The sequence below is a fragment of the Eutrema salsugineum genome, unplaced genomic scaffold (assembly GCF_000478725.1).
Source record: "Eutrema salsugineum unplaced genomic scaffold, Eutsalg1_0 scaffold_15, whole genome shotgun sequence".
NCBI lineage: Eukaryota > Viridiplantae > Streptophyta > Magnoliopsida > Brassicales > Brassicaceae > Eutrema > Eutrema salsugineum.
Window position 1 is genome coordinate 2854448 of NW_006256867.1, and position 24689 is coordinate 2879136.

Below are 24689 nucleotides of genomic sequence, written 5' to 3' on the forward strand. Positions count from 1 at the left end.
AATATAGGTACTTTCTTTATGCGTTTCAAGTTTAAATCATTGTTTAGAATTTTAAAAAATGAGTAATACTGAAGATTTTTTTAAAAAATGATATTAAAGTAATTGTTGATGCTTATAAACGAATTAGCTAAATGACTGACTAATATAAGAATGCTTATACGATTGTGAATAATGTATAACGTAATGTAGGAATAATGTATAACGTGAATTATGAATAACTTAATCTCCTTAATAATATTATTTTAGAAATGTTTATTTTGTTTTTCAGTTAACTCAAAATTAAAATTATGTTCATTCAACTTGTATATAAAATTATGTTCATTCAACTTATATATAAAATAATAATTAATAAGAGAATATATACATAATACGAAAAATAATATTTTTTCAATAAAGATGAGAATAGAATTAATATTTGATAAAATTATAGATGAAAATATACAGTTAAATGTGTGCATTAAAAATATATGAAGAACACGTATTTGAAAAATTAATTGCAGTTAAATGTGTTTTAGGAAATAACGTTGTGTTTGGCTATAGAAATAGTAGAAAAATTAAAATTAAACGAATTAATAATGTAGCTAAATACCAACTTTAATTCTGGAGCTTCCAAATGTCCAATAATGTTTTTACTTTAATATATTAGAAATATGGTTTATTTTGGTCAAGTCGGTTTTATTTCGGTTCATACCGGTTTAATACCGGTCGAACCAGAAATTATGTTCAGATATTTTGTTACACTAGTTAGACCATCTTCTATACTGGCACCCTAATTTCAGGTATTGCAGACTCTCAGAATCGGCTCTGCTCTCATTAGTTTAAGTATGAGGCTTTGCTCCCGGAAGTGCCTACGCTCTCGCCGTCGTCACCTTTCGGTGGAAGCGGAGCCAATGATCTTTAACTACCTGTTCGATCGAGCCACATACGCGCGATGATGAGCCTCTTGAGCGCTAATGTTAACCACTTTTCATCATATTTCCCTTTTTGATTTTCTTTTCCTTTGGGGCTCTGATGATTCGTTTGTTCTTTGGGGCAGATTTTTCATCATCTGTCTGAGAAAAGGCGAATTTTAGCTCTCTCTGTCTCTGACGCAATTCCCCATCAGACAAATGATTTGCTCAAGAAAACTTAAATGTTATAATTTGATTATAGTTTTGGAAACTTTTGTTCAATGCATAGTTGGTAGAATCATAGTTTGAGTAATGAATTAGAATCTTAGAGAGAGAGGTCTAGCCGTCTAGGCTTTGAATATGTTAAATCTTGAAACCATATTCTATCTTTCTTCTTAGCTATTTGCAACCACAAATGTCTGAATGGTTATTAGTTTATCACATCAATATAGGATAACACGCTAAGTAAATTGTGGGCCTAAACCTTTTTCTCTGTTTGTGCCGTTAAAAGAAGAGAAACAAATGATGAAAGCGCTCAATTTTGTGAAAAAAAGTTTGTGCCTTTGTGGTGCTCAATTCAGCTTTCTCTTAATTGTGTGATGTGAGTTGTATCTTGTTTTGATCAAGACTGTGACTTTTGTGGTGTAAGTATATTCAAAACTAAACCATTTTAGATTTCCTGCTGTATGGAATTATTGGTGCTGATATCTCAATTAATTTGAGAATTCTTATCAGAAACTATTCTAAGATAATAAAGTGGTTTCTTTTTCAATCTCATAGCGTCATTGGTGCTGAGATCTCAATTAGTTTGAGAATTCTTATCAGAAACTATTCTAAGATGAGAAAGTGGTTTCTTTTTTCAATCTCATAGCGTCATTGGTATTCTGAATTGGGACCTTTCCCCAACCTTTGTGTTTTGGCAGTATTGTTCATGACAATCACTTGCAACAACCTAGGTTCCAAAAATCAGTCGGAGTTTAACTAAATATTGTAAATTCATGGAGGCTGGCTTTGTTTGGATCATACAGCCACTTGATTGATTATTACTCTTTTTGTGTCATCATCATGCTTGAGACTTGGGAGAGAGAGAGGAAGAATCATCACAAGTTCTGAAAAAGGACAAAAACTTTTCTGATGCAACTCACGTTTTTCCCTTCACAAGCTCCAAAAGAGTTTACTTGGGAAACCAAAAAACTTGACGAATGCAAAACCGATTTTATAAGCATAAGACCAAAGCCACTTCTTCTTCTTCTTCTGCCTCCTTGCGTGTATTTTTGAGTTACTCTTGTTTTGAGAGAGAGAGAGACAAAAAATGTCTGCTTGTTTGTGTCTTGTGTTCCTGTTCTTCATTAGTTTTGCAGAAGCAACGTATCCTCCAGGAGGTTTCCACCATTTTTCTTCTCTAAGACAAAACAAGAAGGCCTCTAAGTCAAAATCAGAGTTACCTTTTGAGACTCTCTACTTCCCTCAAAATCTTGACCACTTCAGCTTCAGACCAGAGAGCTACAAAGTCTTCCACCAAAAGTACCTTATCAACAGCCGGTTCTGGCGTAAAGGTGGCCCCATCTTCGTCTACACCGGAAATGAAGGAGACATCGACTGGTTTGCTTCCAACACCGGTTTCATGTCTGATATTGCTCCCAAGTTCGGGGCTCTTCTTGTCTTCATTGAAGTATGAGCTTTTACAAACTACATAATCTCATCTTTAGTTTAAAGAACGACACTAAATACGTGTATAATGGTGTTTTATTTGTTGCAGCACCGGTTCTATGGAGAATCAACGCCATTTGGGAAGAAGTCGCATAAGTCGGCTGAGACATTGGGTTACCTGAACTCACAGCAAGCGTTGGCTGATTATGCAATCTTGATAAGAAGCTTGAAGCAAAATCTTTCGTCCGAGGCATCTCCTGTGGTTGTATTTGGTGGCTCTTATGGTGGAAGTAAGAGCTCATACCAACCATTTTTTCAATCAGTTGATCATTACTCATTAGTAATTATTACTCATCAGGTCTCCTAAACTATGTTCTGTTGTGTGTCATGTCTTGAGACAGTGCTTGCAGCGTGGTTCAGGCTCAAGTATCCTCACATAGCAATAGGTGCATTGGCATCCTCCGCTCCAATTCTGCATTTCGATAACATTGTGCCATTGACGAGCTTCTATGATGCCATTTCTCAGGATTTCAAGGTCCTGTATGCCCCGTTTCCCAACAAATTTCGTACAAATGTGATGTTACAAGTAACTTATCATGAACTATTTGTTACAAGCAGGACGCAAGTGTTAACTGTTTCGAAGTCATCAAGAGAAGCTGGCAAGAGCTGGAGGCAGTTTCCAACATGAAACATGGCTTGCCAGAACTCAGCAAAAAGTTCAGAACTTGCAAGTAAATTATACTCTAAAGCTTGTCTTCAAACTTTCTCTGTTCTCTAAATTCTTAAAAATGCATAACTGTATCTCATTTGCTCGAGTTGCAGAGGACTTCATTCTCAGTATGCAGCCAGAGATTGGTTAATGTCAGCGTTTATTTATACAGCCATGGTTAATTACGCGACCGCAGCTAATTTCATGGCGCCACTGCCTGGTTATCCCGTGGAGCAGGTAAGATGATCATCTATGCCAAAGTGTGTCATCGAGTATTTTCTTCTCCATATCAGAATTTGAACCAGTTTTATTTTGCATCAGATGTGTAAGATCATCGACGGGTTCCCTCGAGGATCTAGCAATCTCGATCGTGCCTTTGCTGCTGCAAGCTTATACTACAACTATTCGGGTTCAGAAAAATGCTTTGAACTTGAACAACCAACTGATGATCATGGACTCGACGGTTGGGGATGGCAGGTAATTTTATAAATACGATTGGGATAAGAAGAGCATATTCCAATGGATAACTCAAACTGAACAGTTTGATGAAACTAAAAATTGATACAATGTGGTTTCAAATGGAAACAGGCATGCACGGAGATGGTAATGCCAATGAGCTGCTCGAACCAGAGCATGTTTCCACCGTATGATAATGACTATGAGGCATTCAAAGAACAATGCATGAGTAGATATGGAGTGAAGCCGCGACCCCATTGGATCACCACTGAGTTTGGTGGGAAGGTCAGTTTCTATTCTTGTCTCTCATTTCTTGCCCTCCGTTGGATCAGTTTCTTTAGCTATCAAGATTCAATATCAGCTTGTGTTGGTCATGTTTTGTAGAGAATAGAGACAGTGTTGAAGAGATTTGGAAGCAACATCATATTCTCCAATGGTATGCAGGATCCTTGGAGCCGTGGAGGGTAAGTAGTACTTCTCAGTGTTTGTAAATCATCGATATTACGGGTAATTGGATGTCATCATATTCATTTTGTCATCTAATTTCAGGGTTCTGAAGAACATTTCTAGCAGCATTATCGCGCTCGTGACCAAAAAAGGTAACATTTTTCTGTCGGATGTTGGGGTGTAAACATATAGATTGAGAAAAAAAATCGAAACTTGACAATGTTTTATTTCTGAAACAGGAGCACACCATGCGGATCTCAGAGCTGCTTCAAAAGGCGACCCGGAGTGGCTGAAAGAGCAGAGGAGGCAAGAAGTTGCCATTATAGAGAAATGGATCAGTGAGTATCACAGAGCTTTGAGAGAAGAAGAGTAAAGAAAGAAAGACCAATAGAAACCAAAAGTTTATTGCCCAACATCAACAAATAAAAACTTGTGCTGTGTTTTATGCTGTTTAGTTCCCTTTGCAACACATTTCCATGGTGGAAAGTAAAAAAAAACTCCACTCCGAATTTGATGTTTCATTGTGGGTGAATTCTTCAAAAATGAAAATAAAAAGCCAATATTGGAATAGAGTTTTCTCCAAGGAGTTCGGTGATTGATTTAGGGTATGCAGGGACAAATGCGTTCCCATGGTTTTGGAGCACCACTTTGTTAACCTCTGCGTCGGTTGATATTATGATTGGTGTCCCTATTATGTTCGTCTTGAACACCTTCCCGTACCTATATGATTACATGTAGAAAGATTTCCGTAAGAAACATACAAGTAACACATCCCAATTCAAAGAAAAATTATGGTCGGGTATTACATTTGGTATGAAAACTTTCCGCTAACTAGTCATATAATTTTTTTTATAGCCGAACTAGTCATATAAAATATTATCAACTTCTAGTTAGTGGTTTAAAGATGTGGATACAAAACTAATAATTTATTTTTTGGCATAAACATTTTTTAAAAACTAAAAAGGTAAAATGAGATGATACATTTTTAATGGTAAGAAAACAGTTTCGTTGTCTCTATTTGCTGCCTTTTATAATCCCTCCCCCCAGATATCCCGAGGTTATTTTCTCTCTCTCTTTTTAATGAAGAAACAAAAAAGAGTTGGCTAAATGCGTTTTTATTCAATCTACTTATTTCTTTCTTGTTTTAAACAATGCAAATCTACCAATACTATTAATTATACAAAACTCAGTCGACACTGCACTAATCCTTATTATATGCCAGTATTTGCATTCCGAACAGTAGACTAACGCGTCAGAAAAAGTTATCATTATACATCATTATCATACTTCAATATAAGATTATATATTGAAAAAAATAAAAAAACGAGAAGATGGAATAAAAATAAGGCAAACGATAAATCATTGGGAATTTTATTTTTATGTCAATCAATGAGAATTCAAGGACCCATCATGAAATTTTTATTAGTATACAGAAAATAATAATGAATAGCAGAAGACCGCCACAAAGATGTTTAGTTTATTATTATATAATGATAATAATAATAACATAGGAAAATAATACTCTATAGAAAACAGAAGAGATAAAGATGACACATGAAATGAAGTGAACTCAATCATGAAAAAAAGAAAAAAAAAACAAGATCCTCCGCTTAAACTCTTTTGCTGTTGTATATGGCCAAGAACATGAAGACAGGTTGGTTTTGTCAGCCTTTTTTTAATAATTAAAATTTTGTTTCTTCCAAGAGTTTTAATTTATCTATTCGCATCCCCAAAGGAGTTATTTGTATATAAAAAATTCTCATTATCGCTATATGAGTATATGACCCCTAATTTTTTTTTCCTTTGCCCAAAAAGAAGATAATTTGGTTGTAATTAAATGGAGTAATTTAGAGTGTTTTCGTTTGTAATTTAATTTAGAAAAGAACACAGAAGTTTGTTACTCTGCAGTTACTAAAAAGGAGGACAATGAATAAATCGGTGGAAATCGGGAAATTGATTTACGAGAACACAAAAATAAAGAACAAAAGAGATTCACCCCAAAAAAAAAAAGTAAAGAACAAAATAGAAGCTTCACTAGACTAAATTGATTATGAAGCATTTAATTTATTCATGATAACTGTAGTTTTGTGGTCGTGTAATATTGTATACCAAAATGTTTCATTCTCTCAAGGAATAAACAAAAAGATCACTGGATGGTGACCCCCAAAAAAAAAACAAAAAGATAATTGGACTAGTTAAGCAGATAACAAACACACACAAAAAAACAGCAGATGTAATTAAGGGTAAATTGAAGAAACTTTGAATAGTCTACGAAGAATTTTCTTTTTAGCATCGTGTTTAAAGAACTTTAACTCAACGCTCTTCTTTTTATAATTTCTGGTTGAAAGAATTAATAGAAAAAGACTTACAAAGACTTTCGTTTGTCCATGAAGGTAACAGGCCGAGAAGAATATCCACAAGCAATAAAGGTTAGGGTTTCTCCGATCACCGGCCATCCTAAGCTTCCCTTCGGAATCATTCCCTTCTTCTTCTCGTTCTCTTCTTGTTCGTCTCCGTCTCTTGTTTTCGAGTTTGTTAGACGAAACCAGAGCCATGAACGAAGAAGAATACCGGCCGTCAAAACCAAGAAACCGGCGACCCAATAATCCATGAAACAAGCCGGCGAAGAAAGATTTTCCGGCGACCGGAAAAGTCTTAATTTTTCCGGAGAATACATAAAGACACACCAAAAGAAGTTAACCTGATTTTCTGGCAGTTATAAATAACATGCCAAAGCACATGAAGCTATTACACATGTATTGTGAGGAGATAGTAGAGAATTAGGTTTCTCAAATCTCAAAAGCCATGCATGAAGAGAATAAATATTTGTAGAGCTAAAGCTATGGTGATGTCATTTTCAATGGGGGCGAAACAGAGGAATGAATGATATAAAATCCACTTTTCCCGTCTCTCACTATATACATATATATCTATCCCTATATTTTTTTGTCATAAAACATGTAAAACAGTTAAGTACTAAATATATATATTTTCAACCTAAAATAACAAAAAACAGTTAATTACTGGTATAAATTTCGATATTCACAATATGCGGGTATATTTATTAATATTTTGACTACAATAAAAATGTTGAATTATACTCTATATGTTAAAATTTGATATTCACGTATCTATCTAATAATATCACATTTACTTTTGGATATAAATGATATAATAATTACTAACTGTACGGTACAAATTGTTCTCAGAAACATGATATATTTAACAAATCATTTTATGGGAAATGAATGTACAGTTTTTCAAATAAACGGGTTCTTCTAGTCAAATACATGCACTTGTATTCCTATTTCAAAATTGCTTACTGTTACGTATTTAACTAGACCAACTAGCTTTATACTCCTTCGCAACATCTCTTCTTTTTTTTTTTTTGGACAACTCGTAACATCCCTTAGAGTTAGTTTGAAAAAAAAAACATCTCTTATAGTAGAAATATATAATTATTTTTATTATTTTGTTTCTTAAGGGAATCCTTACGAAGGTAATTAACTTGTACTCACAAAGGTTTATTTTTGTTCTGTCAACAAGATAGATTATATCGATCGGATTTTATAACGACTTCTATCGTTATTTTTAACTATATCTGTTATAATTATAAGAAAATAGTAAACACTTCAATATTCATTAACTGTTGGTATATAATTTTATTCTCTCTTTATTAACTAAACTAATGTAGATATAAACAAAAAATACGTTATGTAGATCCCGTCATGCATGAAATAACACGTATCAATTTATTATTAGATAAACAATTTATTTAATAAATCTCAGATTGTAGCTCATTTTCAAAATTAGAATATTATTAGTAGATAATTTTATTTTCTCTTTATTAATTAAACCAATGTAGAATAAATAAGTAAATTTTATCATTTAAGTACGTATATTTCTAACACATATCTATTTATTACTAGATAAATCATTTATTTAACAAATCTCAGATTGTGGCTCGTTTTCAAAATTAGAATATTATCTATATAATCTAAAATTAAAAATACTATGTGAAGTAAATAAAATTTGAATGTTACATAGTGTAGTTAATTAGTCTTAAACAAAATATGTGTTGGAGTGTTCCTGGTGATCCAAGGTGTTGTTCAATCGGTATCATTTTTTTAATTTTTGAACTTTACATTTCTGTATTTTCAATTGAGATTATGAATTTAATTTAATATTATTATCCAATATTTTTTATTGCATCTGATAATAATATCAATAGCGGAAGTATTTTTAGTCAAATGATTAAAAAACACCTATGTCATTTTTTTCCACCGGAGTTTGATTCCATTTTTTCCTCGCAATTTTTTTTTGTTTTTGTAGAAAATAGTACCAGTAAATTTCATTGAAAAATAAGTCACTTGAAGTTGTGAACATTAGTAAAGGTTTGTAAATATGTTTAAAAATTCGTACAAAAAAAAATAATTTGTAAATACATTTCTCAGACGTAAGCGTTCAATCATTATACATTTATACCCAAACCCAATCTGAGTCTCATGGGATACTACATTAATTATACCTATATATATTGCATATGAAATTTTGACGAACTATTTTATACTATATGTTTTATCATTAGAGATTTCGTACCAACTCATGAAATTTAACAAAATTTATCACACAGAGTTTTTTAAGGAATTTGTCACCAAATTTACTCATTTAAACGTTGGTTTTGAATTATTGCTTTAGTAAAAATATTTTAAAATTGATATCGTTAGTCAAATCGATATAATTGTAAGGTTGTAAATGTTAAAGGCAATGTAAAATAAAACAAGTTAAAAATAAATCCATTTTAAAAAAACTGCTAAAACGATTAAAAAATGAACAAAAAGATTGTAACACAACCCTCCCAAACTAATATCGAGTGTTTAATGTCTCATTTGTTGAGTAAAAATTTGCTAATTATTACTTTTGTATACATGCATAAAGATTATTATGTAATTTAAAGTGTAAGAAAATACTAAGGATTGCTAGTTCTATTAAAAAAGTATTAAAAGAAAGTTTAGAATTCGAGATATTTTGTGGTATTTACTAGAACGAGAAGACTACGAGGCCGTAATACACTAATACATGTATTGGTCTTCATTTCATCAAATATATAGATTTCGGTTCAAGAATTCTAATTTTTTTTTTTTAATACTCCTATAGATAAGAATTAAGTACACAAGAAACGAAAATTCTTCAAACATGGATTATCTTTAGTATAAAATATGGTTATTTGGTATCTAGAATTGCAACCGGCTGTTGCTTATTTACTGTCGGAATGCATCAGGAACTAAGATTCGTCGTATACATGTGGGTTGAGACATGAGTAACACTGATTCTCTTATAAAAAACATAGGATCCGAAGTTTTTAAAAATTTATTATAAATCTTAGTCGACGTTTATATCAATTGAAGAGAGCAAAGCAAATAAATGTTGTAAACTTGTAATGGCGGAATAAATGAGGGGACAGAAATTGGGAGCGGCTATTGCGCCACGCTTAGGCCGTTTTGTCTCGTCTCATTTTTAGATACTAGATAGCTACTTCTCACCCCCACCCAATTTTCTGAGTCTAATTATTTAATTGCATTGATTATTTGTTTATCTATTTTTAGAAAAATCCCTTGTACATCTATGATCTATGGAGCTGTTTTCTTATATTATTATTTTAGTCGACTATTAATTAGCAACGTATAAAAATCTTTGCAAAACAGAAATGAAACAGGATAACCTTTTCTTTCTTAATGGTATACTAACCCTCTGGTGTATCGCCCTTTCACTACAAAAAAGATAATTGCTGAACCCATTTCATTTTTTTTAATTATAACATGTTTCACAGCTGAAACATTTCATTTTTATGTAGTGGCCTAAACTCTAAATGATGACCTCTTCTTTTTGTACGGGGAGTTCTCATCCTGTTAGATTTTATAAATAAACAACAAGCCATATTGACTCTATTTTTTTTTTTTTTTCTAGACTCCACGAACAAAGCCATTTTGGTTGTGCATGCTTGACTGTGTTTAGATCTCAAATTCTCAATAATAGGATCCACTTCCCCGGACCACATTGTTTATTAGCAAAGTATATGATTAGATACTACTTAAACCCAAACTTGATACTTAGTACTATAGATCGGACTAAGAAAATAAAAGATCACCAAATGCATCGAATAATACGCGATTCAAGATCTGCTTTTAGATTTTGACACAATGATGAACATAAGTTTCACCGATTAATCCATGATCGTATTATAAATTTATAATAAAATCATTACAGCCACACAAAATGATCTATGTTAATCTGTGCCATTGAACTATTTTATTTGTGAATGCTTTATGATTATTGACATTTATGTACCCCGCACTTCTTGCTAGATACTTAAATTAAATTATACAATGGATTACTTAATCCAACTTTATTATCGGGTGGTGTGATTACTATCACATGTGATTGGAGCTTTTCTTGGTTCCCTCTTTTAACTTTAGACTTAATACCCAAGAGTCATACTTAATTACGTCTGATAGAAAGCCGAGGTACACATGTTAATAAAAGGTCGGTCCACAATTAATTAATTGGAAAGCTTTCTGCCTAATGCGTGTATATTTTACTTGACCACACTTGTAAGTTGTAACAACACATAGCATAAGATATGAAAAACCTCTATATACAATTATCATAATTTATTACTTTTCCTGTAAAGATAAAATGCCATTTTTATATTAACTAGACTGTTTACAATTCTTGATGCCTGTAGCTAAGCCTAGACTACACAGAGTCGCAGACAAATTAATTTGTTTCGAGCTGTGAACCTTTTCCTTCTATTAAATAAGTGAGTACATTATTGTCGTTACCACAGTCGCTCAAAAACAAACTGAAGTATGGACTGCGGATATAGACAGTTGAGGATTCATTTCCTTTGAGAATTAATAAAATTTGTAATCTTAAACGAATGACTCTGATCGTTTTATATTTTTGAACATGATTTCCAATTTTTGAATTTACTTACAACAGTAAGTTCTTGTGTGATATTACAACCATAAGTCTTTTTGTTGTTGTTGTTTTGTTTTCATGGATCAGTTTAGCTCTATATTCTTGTGGTGTTTTCATTGGTCGGTTGTCGACATTTCCGGTGATGGATAGTTACTATATATTTTTCGGCTGTTTGTGTAGACAACCAAAATATAAATGGAAAGGTGTTGGCAACAGAGCATAGTAGAAGAAACACAATAATAAGATTGATTTGTCACAGTCAAATCAACCATTTGGTGATTTCGAAATATAGAATCATTTACTTCACATACGCCATTTGAGGACGTCTCTCTCTCACTCTCTCTCTCTCCTCTGTCCACCGCTGACATTTCTAACACTGTCTTCTTAACCTTTTCATTTACAAATTGTTCTTTTTTGGTCAACTGATGGATTAAAAAGAAAACATAGTTTGTTACAAACAGCCCAAGTCCAAAGGCCCACCGAAATTTAAGCTCTCAACTAGCCCATCCCATGAAAACGAAACCCTCTCCATACAAACCTCTCATTCGATCAACACACTAAAACACTGCAACAACTCAAGAACATAAAACAAACTTAAAGAACCAGAATCCTTGCCTCCCTTTCAAAAACCTCATCCAACCAATCTGGAGCTCCCCTAGAAACATAAGATTGACGAAGATGCGGATATGAAGTGGAATTTGCAATCGCCTTTGCACCACCATTTTGTTCTTTTGATTCTAACTCGATCCTCCATTCCGCAATTGAATTCAAAATGTTGCAAATAGTCTCTCTATGATATCTGAACGCTGGCCATCCTTTTGGCTTATTCACTGCTTCCACCAAACATTTATCTTCCACACCAAAGACCACCTTGTCTAATCTGTGCTCCACCATACTCTTGATGGCCCAAATTACCACTTGAAACTTTGCTTCCTCCAGATTCATGAAAGTAGAAAAGGTTCTTCTGCTATGCATCAGCACCACACCTCTATCCGATCTTAACACCCACGCTGCCCCGGTTAAGTGTCTATGCTTGCACCAATAAAAACCAATGTTACATTTTTTCCAATTATCTGGTGGCGGCTTCCACCGTTTCTCCTTGCACTCCACATCCACCGTAACCTCAGCATTTTGTACATTTTCACACGACAGAGCATAAAACCATTGGTTTGCTTCTTCTATACTCTTTATCACCGTCTCTTGAGCTTGGATTCCTACGCCCTCAAACAGAAACTTGTTCCTCGCCTTCCAAATATTCCAGATAACCCATGGCCAATACTTTCTCTGCAAAACTAGACCCAATCTGTTTTTATCAACCAAAAGGAGATGCTGAAAGTTTGCGTAAACAGAACTTGAATCAAAACCAAACTCAGGGTTCGGTATATCAGCCAGGGCCCAAGTTTGTCTAGCTACCGTGCAGGAGAAGAGAACGTGATTGATCGTTTCACCTTGTAAACCACAGGATTGGCAATGCCCATCAACTTTCATCCCCCTTTTTGCAAATCCTTCTTCCACCGGTAATGCATTACTCAAGGCTTTCCATAAAAAGGTGCGAATCTTTGGCTCAGTTTGTAGCTTCCAAACTTGTTCCTTGAGAATGTTAAGCGATGGTTGTAGCTCTGCTTCCTTTCTCACCACTGATTTCTGGTGGTTGCAAGCTAACCAATAGGCCGATTTAACAGAGAAGTCTCCACACTTGTTGTATCTCCAAAGCCAAGAATCTTTGTTCGCTCGAGAAGGTTTGATCTTTAAAATATGTTCAATATCATCAGGGACAAACAAATCGAGAAGGATATGTCTGTGCCAGTCATTCTTCTCCACATCAATAATATCCTTGACCATGAGATTTACGTCAAAAGTGCGATTTTTCCTCATTGGGGCTCTGCACATTCCTTCTTTGTCTTTCAACCATGGATCTATCCATAGTTTGGTTTGCATTCCATCCCCAACGTGAACATCAATGCCCTGTTTTAGAAGCTCTCTGCCCCATACAATGCTTCTCCAAGCAAACGATGGTCTAACCCCAATCTTGGCTTGCATGAACTCACCATCAAAGTAATATCTACTTTTCAAAAGTCTTGCCACCAAACTTGATGTATCTGACAGAATTCTCCACGCTTGTTTTGCCAACAAAGCTTGGTTGAAGAGCTCAAGATCCTTGAAACCAATGCCACCAAGCTCTTTAGGGAGACACATTTTTTCCCAACTCACCCAAGGTATTTTCCTCAAATTTTCCGTTGAACACCACCAATACTGAGTCATTGCCGAGATGAGATTTGCACAAATTGTTTTAGGAAGTTTGAAACAGCTCATAGCAAAGATAGGCATTGCCAATGCAATCGCTTTGAGCAGTGTTTCTTTACCACCTTGCGAGAGAGATCTTGCAAACCATCCAGAAGTTCTTGATTTTAATTTGTCTTTGATGTAATTGAATAGCTCTACCTTAGACCCACTAAAACACTCTGGAAGACCGAGGTAAGTGCCGGCTCCACCCTCGTTGAAGATCTGAAACACTTCTTTGATCTCCTTTCTTATTCTTAACTCCACATTGTTTCCAAAAGTTAACGATGACTTCATCACATTGATTTCTTGCCCAGTTGCTTTCCCGTATCTCTCAAGAATTGATTTCAGGATTCTTGTTTGATCCACATTAGCCTTACATAGGAACAGGCTATCATCGGCAAACAGAAGATGTGTGATCGAAGGACCTTCCGGACCAAAACTTATGCCATTCAAGAACCCATCCTCTTCTGCTTTGTTCAAAAGATGTGATAAGCCTTCCGTGCAGAGTACAAAGAGGAAAGGTGAGAGAGGATCACCTTGTCTCAAACCTCTCTCTGGAATAATCATTCCGTGTGGCTGATCATTAATCAAGACAGAGAATGTAACCGATGTGATGCAAGCCATTACCCAATCAGTCCACTGCGCATGAAAACCCATTGCTTTCAGAAGTGCTCTCACATAGCTCCACTCTACACGATCGTAGGCTTTGGACATGTCAGATTTCACAGCCATAAACTCGTTTGCTAAAACAGGATGAGTGCGAAGACCATGTACAAGCTCATGCGCAATCACAATGTTGTCTGATATGAGTCTCTGAGAAACAAACGCAGACTGTGTTTCAGAAACTAGAATCGAGAGCAAAGGTTGAAGTCTTTTGACCAAAATTTTTGATACAACTTTGTACAGAACTGAGCAAAGACTTATTGGTCTTAAATTGGCCATCTCCGTGGGGTTATCAATCTTTGGAATGAGACACAAATGAGTGTAGTTCCATTCCTCAGGTAGGTTACCACTCTGAAAGAATTCTCTGACCTATTTCGTGATCTGATCTCCAACCGTAGACCAATAGTGCTGAAAAAACAATCCAGACATGCCATCCGGACCCGGAGAGCTCGATGCTTTCACAGAGAAAACAGCATCTTTAACTTCCTCTTTGGTCACTTCTCTTATCAACTCTGCATTCATACCATCCGTAACACGAGGAGCAAAACCAGAGAAGAAATTTTCAAAACTTCTCGGATTTGTTGATTTGAATAACTTGTCAAAGTAATCTGTCGCCACCTGCCCTTTGGCAGCCTCCGATCTTTGAGTGTTCCCGTGTTCATCCATGAGTTTTTCCAATCGTTTTCGAGAGCGTCTGTATTTAACTGACTCATGAAAGAATCTTGTATTCTTATCTCCTCCTCTCAACCACAGTTCTCGACTTCTTTGACGCCAGTAAGATTCTTCCTCTCTGTATGCTTTAACCAACTCCCGTTTGAGGTAGTTTGTATGCTTGAATCTCGGATGCATCGAAGATTGCTCAAACTCCAAAGCCACTTCAATCTGTTTTATCTTGTCTCTAGCATTTAAGTTATTTCTTTTCTTCCACTTGCTAAGAGATTTACGACAAGCTTTTAACCTTTCCGAAACCGACTTAGTTTGCCTTCTGCATCTGTTACTCCAAGCTTCAATAACTGCACTTTTTACTTCAGGTTGATGAAGAAGTCGTTTGTCAAACCTGAAATGACCACGATACGTTTCCTGAGCCTCAATCAACTTCATCAGTACTGGTCTATGATCGGAACCCCGTTTGTCTAAGAACAACTGATTGGAAGCCGGAAAATGCTTGAACCATTCCGAGTTCCCAAAGCTTCTATCAAGCCGACTCTGTATCCACATATCATATCTCATCCCACCCCACGTGAACATATTCCCTTGATGAGGCAATTCCAACATGTCACAGACTTTGATCATGTCTCCAAAGTCTTTAAAAACCGAATCTCCTCTTCTTGGTCCTCCGAGTTTCTCACCATTGTGAAGTATGTCGTTGAAATCCCCTATCATACACCACCTTTCCTTCCTATATACACCAATGCGGCTTATTCTTTCCCAAACTTTAGCTCTATTCTTCACCAACGGAGCTCCATATACACATGAAAGAAAGAAATTCACAGCACCAAACTGCACTTGAACATCCAAAAGGTTCTTATCTTGAAACAAAAGATCAATATTTACAGATGACTTCCAAAGTAATGCTAAGCCACCACTACGCCCAACAGGTTCTATAGTATGAACCCTATCATAACCCAACATTCCTGTAAATCCACCATCTCGTCTCTACTCTTATTAGTTTCCATCAAGAACAACAGCTCAGGGAAGTGTGTTTTACGCAATTCCTCAAGCCGAGGAATCACCAAGCCATCAGACCGTCCAATAGCTTGACAATTCCAGCTAATTATGCTCATTATGGGCTGGACAGTCCCTCCATTGGGACCGTCTTGAGACATTTACTCTTAGTCGAGGTTTCAAGTTTCTCATCTTGAACCACTGGCTTTCTTTTCTTTGCTCCTTCCACTTGTTTCCCCTGTTGTTTATCTGAAACTGATAACGATACATGCTTTTCTTGGATCTTGATGTTTGCTTTTCTCCGAGCTTTGGGAGGCCTCTTCCGAGGAGAAGGTTTTTTCTTTGATGTCCCGGAGTAGCAGGGTTCCGAGAAACCCATACTAAAGCCCGTTGAACACAAAGATAAATCCTTAGGTGGATTAACAGGGCGTCCATCCTCACTCAGAACTGGAGCATTCAAATCAACAGGATCCCATCTCATGGCATTTCCGGATTTAATAGCAGACAGAAGCGATGTCTCTTTAAATTTTCCACTCTCTTGATTGGTTTGAAGAGAAGATTTCTCGCCATATTCAAAAACTAACCCTTTGCCCTTGTGCAAATCATTCGTTACAGTTGGAAGAGGCTCTAACCTGAGAACAATTTTCTGCAGAATCGGGTCCAACTCTGTTTCCTGAACCGAGACTTTAACTCTGTCTTCTCTTACTGATCTTTCATCACCATTATCTGTCAAAAGATATCTTCTCATTTCATCCAGCACTTCTTTTGCTATCTTTGGCCTTCCAGACAAAGGATCATTCGCCACTTGATCCTCTTTTAGAACGCCAAACAGTGGGTCACCCTCCTTCAGGACCAGAGAAGGTTTGGCTCTTACTTCCATCACTTTATGTCTTCTTTGAGCTGCTTCAACTTGTCTCTTCTTAACAAGTAAAGGACAGAAATCCTTTTCATGGTTTAAACGCTGGCAAGAGAAGCATCGTTTCTGAATGTTCTCATAGTGAAAGTGAATCACATGATTCATACCATTCGGTAGTACAACTACTCTGCACGTCTTCAGCGGTTTTGTAACATCGAAGAAAACCCTAGCCCTCACAAAATCATGAGTTTGAGGGTTTATAGGATCAAAGGCAACTTCATCAACAAATCCCAACGTACCAGCCAGAGAAGTAATCGCAGGTAAAGTATTGTAGTTCACAGGGATCTTACTAATTTGCACCCATATCGGAATTATTTGCAGGAAATCTTCTGGCGGATACTCCATCCATCTTTGGATCACCAAAGTCCACTCATTGAAGGTTTAAACTCCCCTCTCCAACACCTCTACGAGATCATGTTCATTTTGAAAGATGAACTGAAACTTTTCTTTGGATAAGGCCACACCTCTGACTTTCCCTTCTTTTCCCCATTTCCTAGGCATGTTCAAGATGAGACTTGACATCATCTGACACTCGGGGTTGAGAGATCTTCCAATCAGACTAAGAGCGTTGTTAACATTCGAACTGAACCCTGGAAGATCTGGCATAATAAAGGGATCATCTTCTTCTTCCAATGAAAGAGCCATCAAAGCCCTGTCCATAGCAGCAGACATCACGACACACCCACTTTTTGTCCTCTTGTCTTGAATTCTCTTACTCTTACTCTTACTAGCCGCCAAGAACAGTAGAAGAAACCCTAGAGATCTTGAAGATTAGAAGAAAAACTTACTTTTAACTGTATTTCGGGATAAGATTTTGCTTAAAGGAAAAGAAAACCACACTTGAACTCCTGATTCAAATTAGATGAAAGACACTAATTGAAAAAGAGACTCTTGAGCCCATAAAGGGTTTCTTTTTGATTTTTTTTTTGTGTACTTCTTCTTATACGCTTAAATTTTCCTTGACAGTAGACGTATTTTTGATAAATTGTTCTTTAAATCCAGTAAATTTCCCCGGTAAAAAAATGATTTGGATAACTATAAAAGTATACATCAAAATGTAAACAAAAATCCAAAGGCTTTTTAGAAACAAACAAAAAGGAAAGTTTAACTTGCGCAAGACGCAACAACAGCATCGACACCAACATCGTGAAACAACGACAGTTTACTAATCGCGAGAGCTTCTCCATACAAAGATGCTCTCGTTGATTTTTCTATCCTAACCTCCATGAAGTCTCCAATTTCAGGATTCCTCTTCAGATCATCACTAAGAAGACACTCTATATCAAGCAGACGCTTTTTGACAAACGAAACTCGATGTCCTTTATCTGTTTTTCCAATGAGTTCTGTCTCAGGAGCTCTCTTGTTTGGTCCTTCCACCAAAACGAACTGAGTCGAACCGACCTGAGAGTCATAACACGGACCTGTTGTCTCGCGGAACGCTTCGATGAGTTCTGTTAAACGTCTCTGCTTCACTTCCTCTGGAACGTCGTCTGTGTAATTCCGATGAGCGTGTGTTTTCTCTCTCATGCTGTATGCAAAACATATATGCAATGTCGTATCCAACTGCTCTCACCAGGCTTAGTGTTTCTTGGTGTTCTTCGGTTTCTCCATAGAAACCTGCCAATTCAGAAAATTCACGAGACACCATTGGCTGATCAGGTTTTAAAGTAATGGTGACCTATTATGTAAACTTGCTCGATCTATAACCATAAACCGGATTAAAAACCCCTAGTTTAAGGCATCTAAAAAGATAGCAAATTTCGAAATGGAAAGGGTTTAAGCAATGTTTTTGAGTAAACCATACCGGTTATGAAATCGCTAATTATAGCCACGTCTGGTATAATACTCCGAATCCTTTTAACAAGATCCAAGTAAGCTTCTCTGGTGTAACCTCTACGCATCTTTTCGAGTATTCTGCTATTACCAGACTGTGACTGCGCATGAAAAGAAAAGTTTATGGACAGAGGAAATAATATGTATAACATAGGCTTTTGATAAAACCCCTGGAAGCTTAAACGATTCTGATGACGTGGAGAAAGAGTCATTCTTCCCAGAGGGTTTATGCGGTTACGTATGAGGGAATTTTTTTTTTTTGATAAGATGTGAATTTATATATCAAAAAGAAAGGAATTGTGTTACAACAGAAATAGCAAAGAGTTCCTTATCACCAGATAATGAAAAGAAAGCTACAATTAAAACCGGTAAAGCTAATTAGACAGTAAGCAAGTGTTGATTAGCTATACGTGAACCATTCCGAGAGCAAGCCAAAGCAGCCTTTCTTGGTATGGTTCGCTAGGAGAGTGTCTCTTATAACCCGATCGATGTTCCTAAAAATCACAGAAGCAGGCAAAGATTCGCTGTTGTGGATTCTGCTATTACGTTCTCGCCAGAGGAGGTAAACTGTGGCTTGTGAAGCAAGTTTCCGGAGAAGAGAAGAACACCGCAGAGGAGGCGAAGAGAGGAGCCAGGCTACTAACGCGTGCCAAGATGTGAATGGAGTATAGTTGGGACCAAACCTTCGCATAACCAAAGACCAAACTTCCACAGCAAATCCACATTCCAAAAACAAGTGATCTCTTGTTTCTTCATGCGAGGAGCAAAAAGTACAATTTGTGTCGATGCTCATACCCCAATTAGCCATTCGAAACTTCACTGGGAGACGATTTAAGTTGGCCACCCAAAACGTAAAAGCATGTTTAGGTACAGCATCTTTACGTATGAGGGAATTGTATGCGAGAGATTCGGGTCTTGTTTGGTTCGGTGTTTTATCAGATTTCAATTCAGAAATAGCACATATTATCAGTACCAGATAGGCTCAGGTTCGATGGACTAGTTGTAAATGACCATAGACTAGGTAGATTTTCATGGCTCATCATGGGTAAATTACCAACAGCTCAGAAAGATAAAAGATTCAATACATGCGTGAAGATCATAGAAGAAACAGAAATGTACATACATTGGGGCATGAATTGGTTAAAATACCAATATAGGTATCATCAACATAACAAAAAAAAGAAAAGAAAAGAAAAGAAAAGAGTTTTTGCACCCAATGACTTAGAAAAAAAAACAAATTAAATTTCTAACCAAAATCCCCCCTTTTTTTCTCCCCCCTCTTCCTATCTCTCTCTACCCATCTCTCTAAAAAACCAATTATCCCCCCAATATGGTTATTTCACCAATTTCCCCAAAAGAAAACCAGCTTTGAGTGTTTTGGAAGATGACACAAAAAAATACATAAGAAAACAAATTGAACATGCCCGCAAGACCCTCTACTTCATCTTCATCTTCATCTTCATCCCTGGGTGGTTTGATCAGAAGCATATGGAAGCCCCACCTGAAACATGAAAATGAGTGCTTACACGAATTAGAAGAAGCAGAGCTAACGATAGAAGATATTGCATAAACAAGACAAGAAAGCTCAAACGATTCATGTCTTAACGCTGCAATTAAATAAAGGAAGAAATGTAAATTGCTTGACCATTCTTGCTAATTTGGCGTTAACTTGGCTCTCTCTTTCCTTCAAGAGCTGAAGCCGTCTTTGGTGATCCCTCTCTTTTTCCTTTAGCATTTCTCGTTCTGCAGCTATCCTAGACGCTGCCGATATCAAAGATTCACTTTCAACCTTTTTTATTTATTTTTTTAATTTTGTTTTTTTTTAAAAAAATATTCAGATCCATATATACATACCAAGCTCCAGGGCCCCCCAGAAAAATCCAAGCAATGGTATTCCTAAGAAAGTTCGGAGAATTTTGCCACGAGCATGTACTAGCGCGAAATTTTCAGCGTCAATGATGAACGTCTCGCACCGTTTTCTCAAACCCTGAAAGTTTTCACGCATCGAATTATATATATATAAGGAAAAAAAACACACAGCAAAAGAGGAATTTTGAGGATTTTCAGACGGAAAACTAAAAAAAAACACTACCGTGGTTGCTAGATTCCGAGTCGCCATCGCCTATCCTAGGGTTCTTTCTTCGCCGTCTGGTCTGGTCTGGTCTGGTCTGGTCTGGTCTGGACGAAACTTTTGGTCTAAAGGAAGGAAGGAAGGAACTCGACGATTTTGATACCAACCCACTGGTTTATCTGAGCTGGGCTTGCATTCAAAATGTCCACATGGAGGTGATATGATGGGCCAAAAAGTGGCGTTGTCGGGCTTTAACGGCCCAGTGGATTATAATTTAGGGCGAGGGGATGGATGATGGTGCTTTTCCGCTGTCGGGCGAGAGAACCAAACAAAGAACCCTAATTTCGGGAGCCATGATGATACGGGGTGGATCCTTGTTTGCCAAGGTATCTTAGTCGATTATTGCTATTGTTTCTTCTCCTGGTTTGATTCGAAAAGTCTCGCTGATTGCAATTTGCAGTACTGTCGAAGAGGGATGTCATCATCTCCAGACTTGTCTTCACAGCAGCACAAGTGTAAGGAAGATATATCTTCTTTACTCGTTTTTCTTTGGTTTGTGGTGCACAATTGCAATATAGATTTCTTATGATATGGGTTTTTGCTTTTTTGGTGTGTCTTAGCGTTGACCCGAGAGCCTACTCGTCTTAGCTTGTTTCTTTTTAGGTCGACACTTCTGTTCTTCGGATTCAAGATCGGTATGTTATTCGTAACCAATAAGTCAATAGTGGTCTTGTCCTTGTAACCAATCAAATCCTCCTTTGATGACCAATTCTTTTACCTCTCCTTCACCTTCAGGAGTCCATTCAACTGGCCCTGATCCACTTAATGCTGCCCGGCGAGAGGTAATAAAAACAAGGGAGCAAGAGTTTTGTTTTGTTTTGTTTTTTGAAAACAAAACCCACTAATGCTAATGTATGTGTGTCAACATCAACATCAATGTTTTTATAGTCCTTGGACGATAAGGAGAAAGATTTGGAAGACAGGATGAAAATCCTTGATTTCCAAGAAGCACTTCATGCTAAACTGGAACTGGAACTGATGAATAAGACTTCGCAAGACCAGAGATAATTCACCATCGGAATGTGGGTTTCGGCCTTCTATGCTCTCTCTTTTATGTATTTATATTTATGCTTGTCTTCCATGTAAGCTTTGCTAATATGTTATCTTGAGTGGCATCTTGTTCAATGGAGACTATTAGATCCTTCTTCCATCGTCGTTACTTTTACCAGACCTGTGATAGATATTACAACCAGCAAAATTTTTTTGATTTTCCTAATCATAGTCATATTGGTTGCTCTGAGCATTCCAACCTCAAATTAACCATCTAAATTAACACACCCGACCCACTGGTTTATCTGGGCTGGGATTCCACATAAACTCAAATACAGAAATCGCTAATCCAATTTAACCGAATTTATCCAAAAAAAAAACACAAAAACAAAAAATTCGTTTACAAATTGTTCTTTTAACCCAGTAAATTTTCCCGGTAAACAAATTGATCCGGTTAACTATAAAAGTATACATCAAAACGAAAAACAAAAATCCAAAGGCTTTTCAGAAACAAACAGAAAGGGAAGTTTAACTTGCGCAAGACGCAACAACAGCATCGACACCAACATCGCGAAACAACGACAGTTTACTAATCGCGAGAGCTTCTCCATACAAAGATGCTCTTGTTGATTTCTCTATCCTAACCTCCACGAAGTCTCCAATATCAGGACTCCTCTTCAGATCATCACCATCAAGAAGACACTCTTTATCATGCAGAGGCTTTCTGACAAACGAAACTCGATGTCCTTTATCTGTTTTCCCGATGAGTTCTGTCTCAGGAGCTCTCTTGTTTGGTCCTTCTACCAAAACTAACTGAGTCGAACCGACCTGAGAGTCATAGCACGGACCTGTTGTCTCGCGGAACGCTTCGATGAGTTCTGTTAAACGTCTCTGCTTCACTTCCTCTGGAACGTCGTCTGTGTAATTCCTATGAGCGTGTGTTTTCTCCCTCATGCTGTATGCAAACATATATGCCATGTCGTAACCAACTGCTCTCACCAGGCTTAGTGTTTCTTGGTGCTCTTCTTCAGTTTCTCCACAGAAACCTGCCAATCCAGAAAATTCACGAGACACAATTGGTTGAGCAGGTTTAAGGTAATGGTGACCTATTATGTAACCTTGTTCCATCTATAACCACAAACCGGATTAGAAACCCCTAGTTTAAGGCATCTAAAACGATAACAAACTCAAAATGGAAAAAGGGTTTAAGCAATGTTTTTGAGTAAACCATACCGGTTATGAAATCGCTGGTTATAGCCACGTCGGGTATAATACTTCGAATCTTTTTAACAAGATCCAAGTAAGCTTCTCTGGTGTAACCTCTACGCATCCTTTCGAGTATTCTGCTATTACCAGACTGTGCAGGAAGGTGGATGAGATTGCAGATATTATGTCTATCTCTCATCAGATACAGCAAATCGTCCGGGTAATCTTTAGGATGAGGCGAAGTAAACCTAAACCGCATCTCTGGAAACTCCAAAGAAAGTCGGTCCAAGAGATCAGCAAATCTCAAACCCATGTTTTTAACCTTACACCTGCTCGAGAATCCTTCACTGTATTCCCAATTAGCTCCTGACTCAGGATCAGACGAATCATCGTTATAGCTGTTCACGTTTTGCCCTAAAAGCGTAACTTCTTTCACACCGGATTCCCATAGCTCCTTAACCTCGCGGACAATGGATTCCACGGGACGTGACCGCTCTCTGCCTCTTGTAAAGGGAACAATGCAAAAAGCACACATGTTGTTGCAGCCTCTCATAACAGAAACGAAAGCGGTGATCGAGTTTTGGGAGATTCGGACTGGGCTTATGTCGGCGTAAGTCTCTTCTAGAGAAAGAAGAGTGTTGATTCCTTTTTGTCCATAGTCTACTTCTTCCAATAGCCTGGGGAGATCTCTATAAGCATCAGGACCACATACCACATCGACCATTTTATCAGAATCTAGAATCTTGTCCTTTAACCTTTCAGCCATACATCCCAAGACGACAACTTTAGGAGGTCTGAGAGACTGCGCTCTTCCACTAGCGACATTGGTTTTCCATTGGCGTTTTAAGAACCAGAAGTAGTTAAGCCTTTGCCATACTCTCTGTTCCGCGTTTTCTCGGATAGCACAAGTGTTGATGAAAATGACTTCTGCGCTCTCCGGATCCGTCACAATTTCTTTATAGCCAGAGTTTTTCATGATCGAAAGGACAATCTCCATGTCGTTTATGTTCATCTGACATCCATACGTTTCGTGATAAATCCGACCTTTTGATGATGCAGTGTCGGAATCTGGCGTGCTTCCAAGAGCAAGAAAGAATCTGGGAAAGTATTAGCACAATCATCATTCGATAGAAAAAGGTAAGTAAAGTTCTAGAAATTTGCAGGTTCCACAATCAAATTCTGTCTCAAGATTTAGAACACCAACGAACACAAACTTGCACAACTGAATTGGAATTATCGAAAGTTCGAAACTTTAGTGGAACTCTGACTATCTAAATTGTACAACCTATGGATTGGTCAACAATCGCATGGCTTCTGCAACTATAGTGGAACTCTGACTATCTAAAGGTCGAAACTTTTAAGGATTCTTAATTGGCCGATCAATGGCTAACAACAATTTTATTAGGAAAATTCTCTAAAAACCAGAGCTTTGTGATCATTCAAACTCCATCGAAGACTTACACAGATTCTGTTTGGGGAGCGGTAAGAGAAGCTTGGGCTTGAGCTTTGGGGATGAATTGGTGGAGGCTTGGACCAACAAACTTTCCGGAACCAGCAATCTGAGAAACAGAGAAGCTTCTAGAAAGATCTAACGCAAACCCATTCTTCCTCTTGATCGAGTTCTGTGTGAGACGATGCGCGTTGTAGCAACGAGGGAGAAGAGCAGAGGAAGAAGAAGAAGAAGAAGAAGCATGGTTTAGTTTCGAGGAGAGGAATGCTAGAGCGAGACCGCGTCGTGTAGAGGCTTTGAAGCAGAGAGAGCAACCTTGAGGGTTGCTGAGAATGGAGGAAAGAGACGAGAGAGAGGAAGATGCCATTGGAGATGAAGCTCCTCCAAAGGAACAACTATAACGGGAGGCTCTCACAGGC

The 24689-nt window shown here is 37.1% G+C and overlaps 5 protein-coding genes and 1 pseudogene across 7 annotated transcripts; 2 read left to right on the forward strand and 4 right to left on the reverse strand.

Moving 5' to 3' along the window:
* Nucleotides 1-777: 777 nt before the first annotated feature.
* Nucleotides 778-4681, forward strand: LOC18021925 (lysosomal Pro-X carboxypeptidase). Its single transcript, XM_006404870.2, has 10 exons — nucleotides 778-2562; nucleotides 2650-2830; nucleotides 2942-3075; nucleotides 3159-3271; nucleotides 3363-3486; nucleotides 3571-3726; nucleotides 3838-3990; nucleotides 4090-4169; nucleotides 4255-4304; nucleotides 4392-4681. Exons 1-10 carry the CDS (start codon nucleotides 2203-2205, stop codon nucleotides 4523-4525), a joined length of 1485 nt encoding a protein of 494 aa, XP_006404933.1. The 5' UTR covers nucleotides 778-2202; the 3' UTR covers nucleotides 4526-4681.
* An 11181-nt stretch (nucleotides 4682-15862) lies between these two features.
* LOC112088006 lies at nucleotides 15863-17005 on the reverse strand. The gene has a single exon (XM_024158154.1). It carries the CDS (start codon nucleotides 17003-17005, stop codon nucleotides 15863-15865), a length of 1143 nt encoding a protein of 380 aa, XP_024013922.1.
* Nucleotides 17006-17764: 759 nt separating this feature from the next.
* LOC112088007 lies at nucleotides 17765-19301 on the reverse strand (annotated as a pseudogene).
* Nucleotides 19302-19704: 403 nt separating this feature from the next.
* LOC112088229 lies at nucleotides 19705-20699 on the reverse strand. 2 transcript variants are annotated; one of them, XM_024158521.1, is made up of 4 exons: nucleotides 20586-20699; nucleotides 20348-20480; nucleotides 20139-20254; nucleotides 19705-19994 (listed from the first exon to the last, which is right to left on the reverse strand). In XM_024158521.1, exons 1-4 carry the CDS (start codon nucleotides 20610-20612, stop codon nucleotides 19953-19955), a joined length of 318 nt encoding a protein of 105 aa, XP_024014289.1. In that variant the 5' UTR covers nucleotides 20613-20699; the 3' UTR covers nucleotides 19705-19952. The 2 variants fall into 2 exon arrangements, with proteins under 2 accessions (XP_024014289.1, XP_024014288.1); XM_024158520.1 differs by having other exon boundaries at nucleotides 19715-20254.
* Nucleotides 20700-20874: 175 nt separating this feature from the next.
* LOC112087981 lies at nucleotides 20875-21818 on the forward strand. Its single transcript, XM_024158123.1, has 5 exons — nucleotides 20875-20950; nucleotides 21025-21079; nucleotides 21185-21259; nucleotides 21360-21406; nucleotides 21513-21818. Exons 1-5 carry the CDS (start codon nucleotides 20918-20920, stop codon nucleotides 21630-21632), a joined length of 330 nt encoding a protein of 109 aa, XP_024013891.1. The 5' UTR covers nucleotides 20875-20917; the 3' UTR covers nucleotides 21633-21818.
* Nucleotides 21819-21963: 145 nt separating this feature from the next.
* On the reverse strand, nucleotides 21964-24683 carry LOC18021927 (CDK5RAP1-like protein). Of its 2 annotated transcripts, none has more exons than XM_006404873.2 (3): nucleotides 24282-24683; nucleotides 22848-23896; nucleotides 21964-22660 (listed from the first exon to the last, which is right to left on the reverse strand). In XM_006404873.2, the coding sequence occupies exons 1-3, from the start codon at nucleotides 24635-24637 to the stop codon at nucleotides 22143-22145; spliced, it is 1923 nt and encodes a 640-aa protein (XP_006404936.2). In that variant the 5' UTR covers nucleotides 24638-24683; the 3' UTR covers nucleotides 21964-22142. The 2 variants fall into 2 exon arrangements, with proteins under 2 accessions (XP_006404936.2, XP_006404935.1); XM_006404872.2 differs by having other exon boundaries at nucleotides 21967-22660; nucleotides 22848-23917.
* Nucleotides 24684-24689: the final 6 nt, after the last annotated feature.

Excerpts from the sequence above, each read along its gene's own strand:
- LOC112087981 (XM_024158123.1), top strand. The coding sequence starts at position 20,918 with ATGATGATACGGGGTGGATCCTTGTTTGCCAAG. Across the intron at positions 21,260-21,359 it reads GTTCTTCGGATTCAAGATCG|GAGTCCATTCAACTGGCCCT; the intron begins GTATGTTATTCG and ends CTTCACCTTCAG. Across the intron at positions 21,407-21,512 it reads TTAATGCTGCCCGGCGAGAG|TCCTTGGACGATAAGGAGAA; the intron begins GTAATAAAAACA and ends ATGTTTTTATAG.
- LOC112088006 (XM_024158154.1), bottom strand. The coding sequence starts at position 17,005 with ATGGAGTATCCGCCAGAAGATTTCCTGCAAATAATTCCGATATGGGTG.
- LOC18021925 (XM_006404870.2), top strand. The coding sequence starts at position 2,203 with ATGTCTGCTTGTTTGTGTCTTGTGTTCCTGTTCTTCATTAGTTTTGCA. Across the intron at positions 2,563-2,649 it reads CTCTTCTTGTCTTCATTGAA|CACCGGTTCTATGGAGAATC; the intron begins GTATGAGCTTTT and ends TATTTGTTGCAG. Across the intron at positions 3,076-3,158 it reads CCATTTCTCAGGATTTCAAG|GACGCAAGTGTTAACTGTTT; the intron begins GTCCTGTATGCC and ends TGTTACAAGCAG.
- LOC112088229 (XM_024158520.1), bottom strand. The coding sequence starts at position 20,612 with ATGGCGACTCGGAATCTAGCAACCACG. Across the intron at positions 20,481-20,585 it reads CTCGGAATCTAGCAACCACG|GGTTTGAGAAAACGGTGCGA; the intron begins GTAGTGTTTTTT and ends GAAAACTTTCAG. Across the intron at positions 20,255-20,347 it reads CTGGGGGGCCCTGGAGCTTG|CGTCTAGGATAGCTGCAGAA; the intron begins GTATGTATATAT and ends TGATATCGGCAG.
- LOC18021927 (XM_006404872.2), bottom strand. The coding sequence starts at position 24,637 with ATGGCATCTTCCTCTCTCTCGTCTCTTTCCTCCATTCTCAGCAACCCT. Across the intron at positions 23,918-24,281 it reads GCTCCCCAAACAGAATCTGT|ATTCTTTCTTGCTCTTGGAA; the intron begins GTAAGTCTTCGA and ends ATACTTTCCCAG. Across the intron at positions 22,661-22,847 it reads AACCAGCGATTTCATAACCG|GTTTCTGTGGAGAAACTGAA; the intron begins GTATGGTTTACT and ends CTGGATTGGCAG.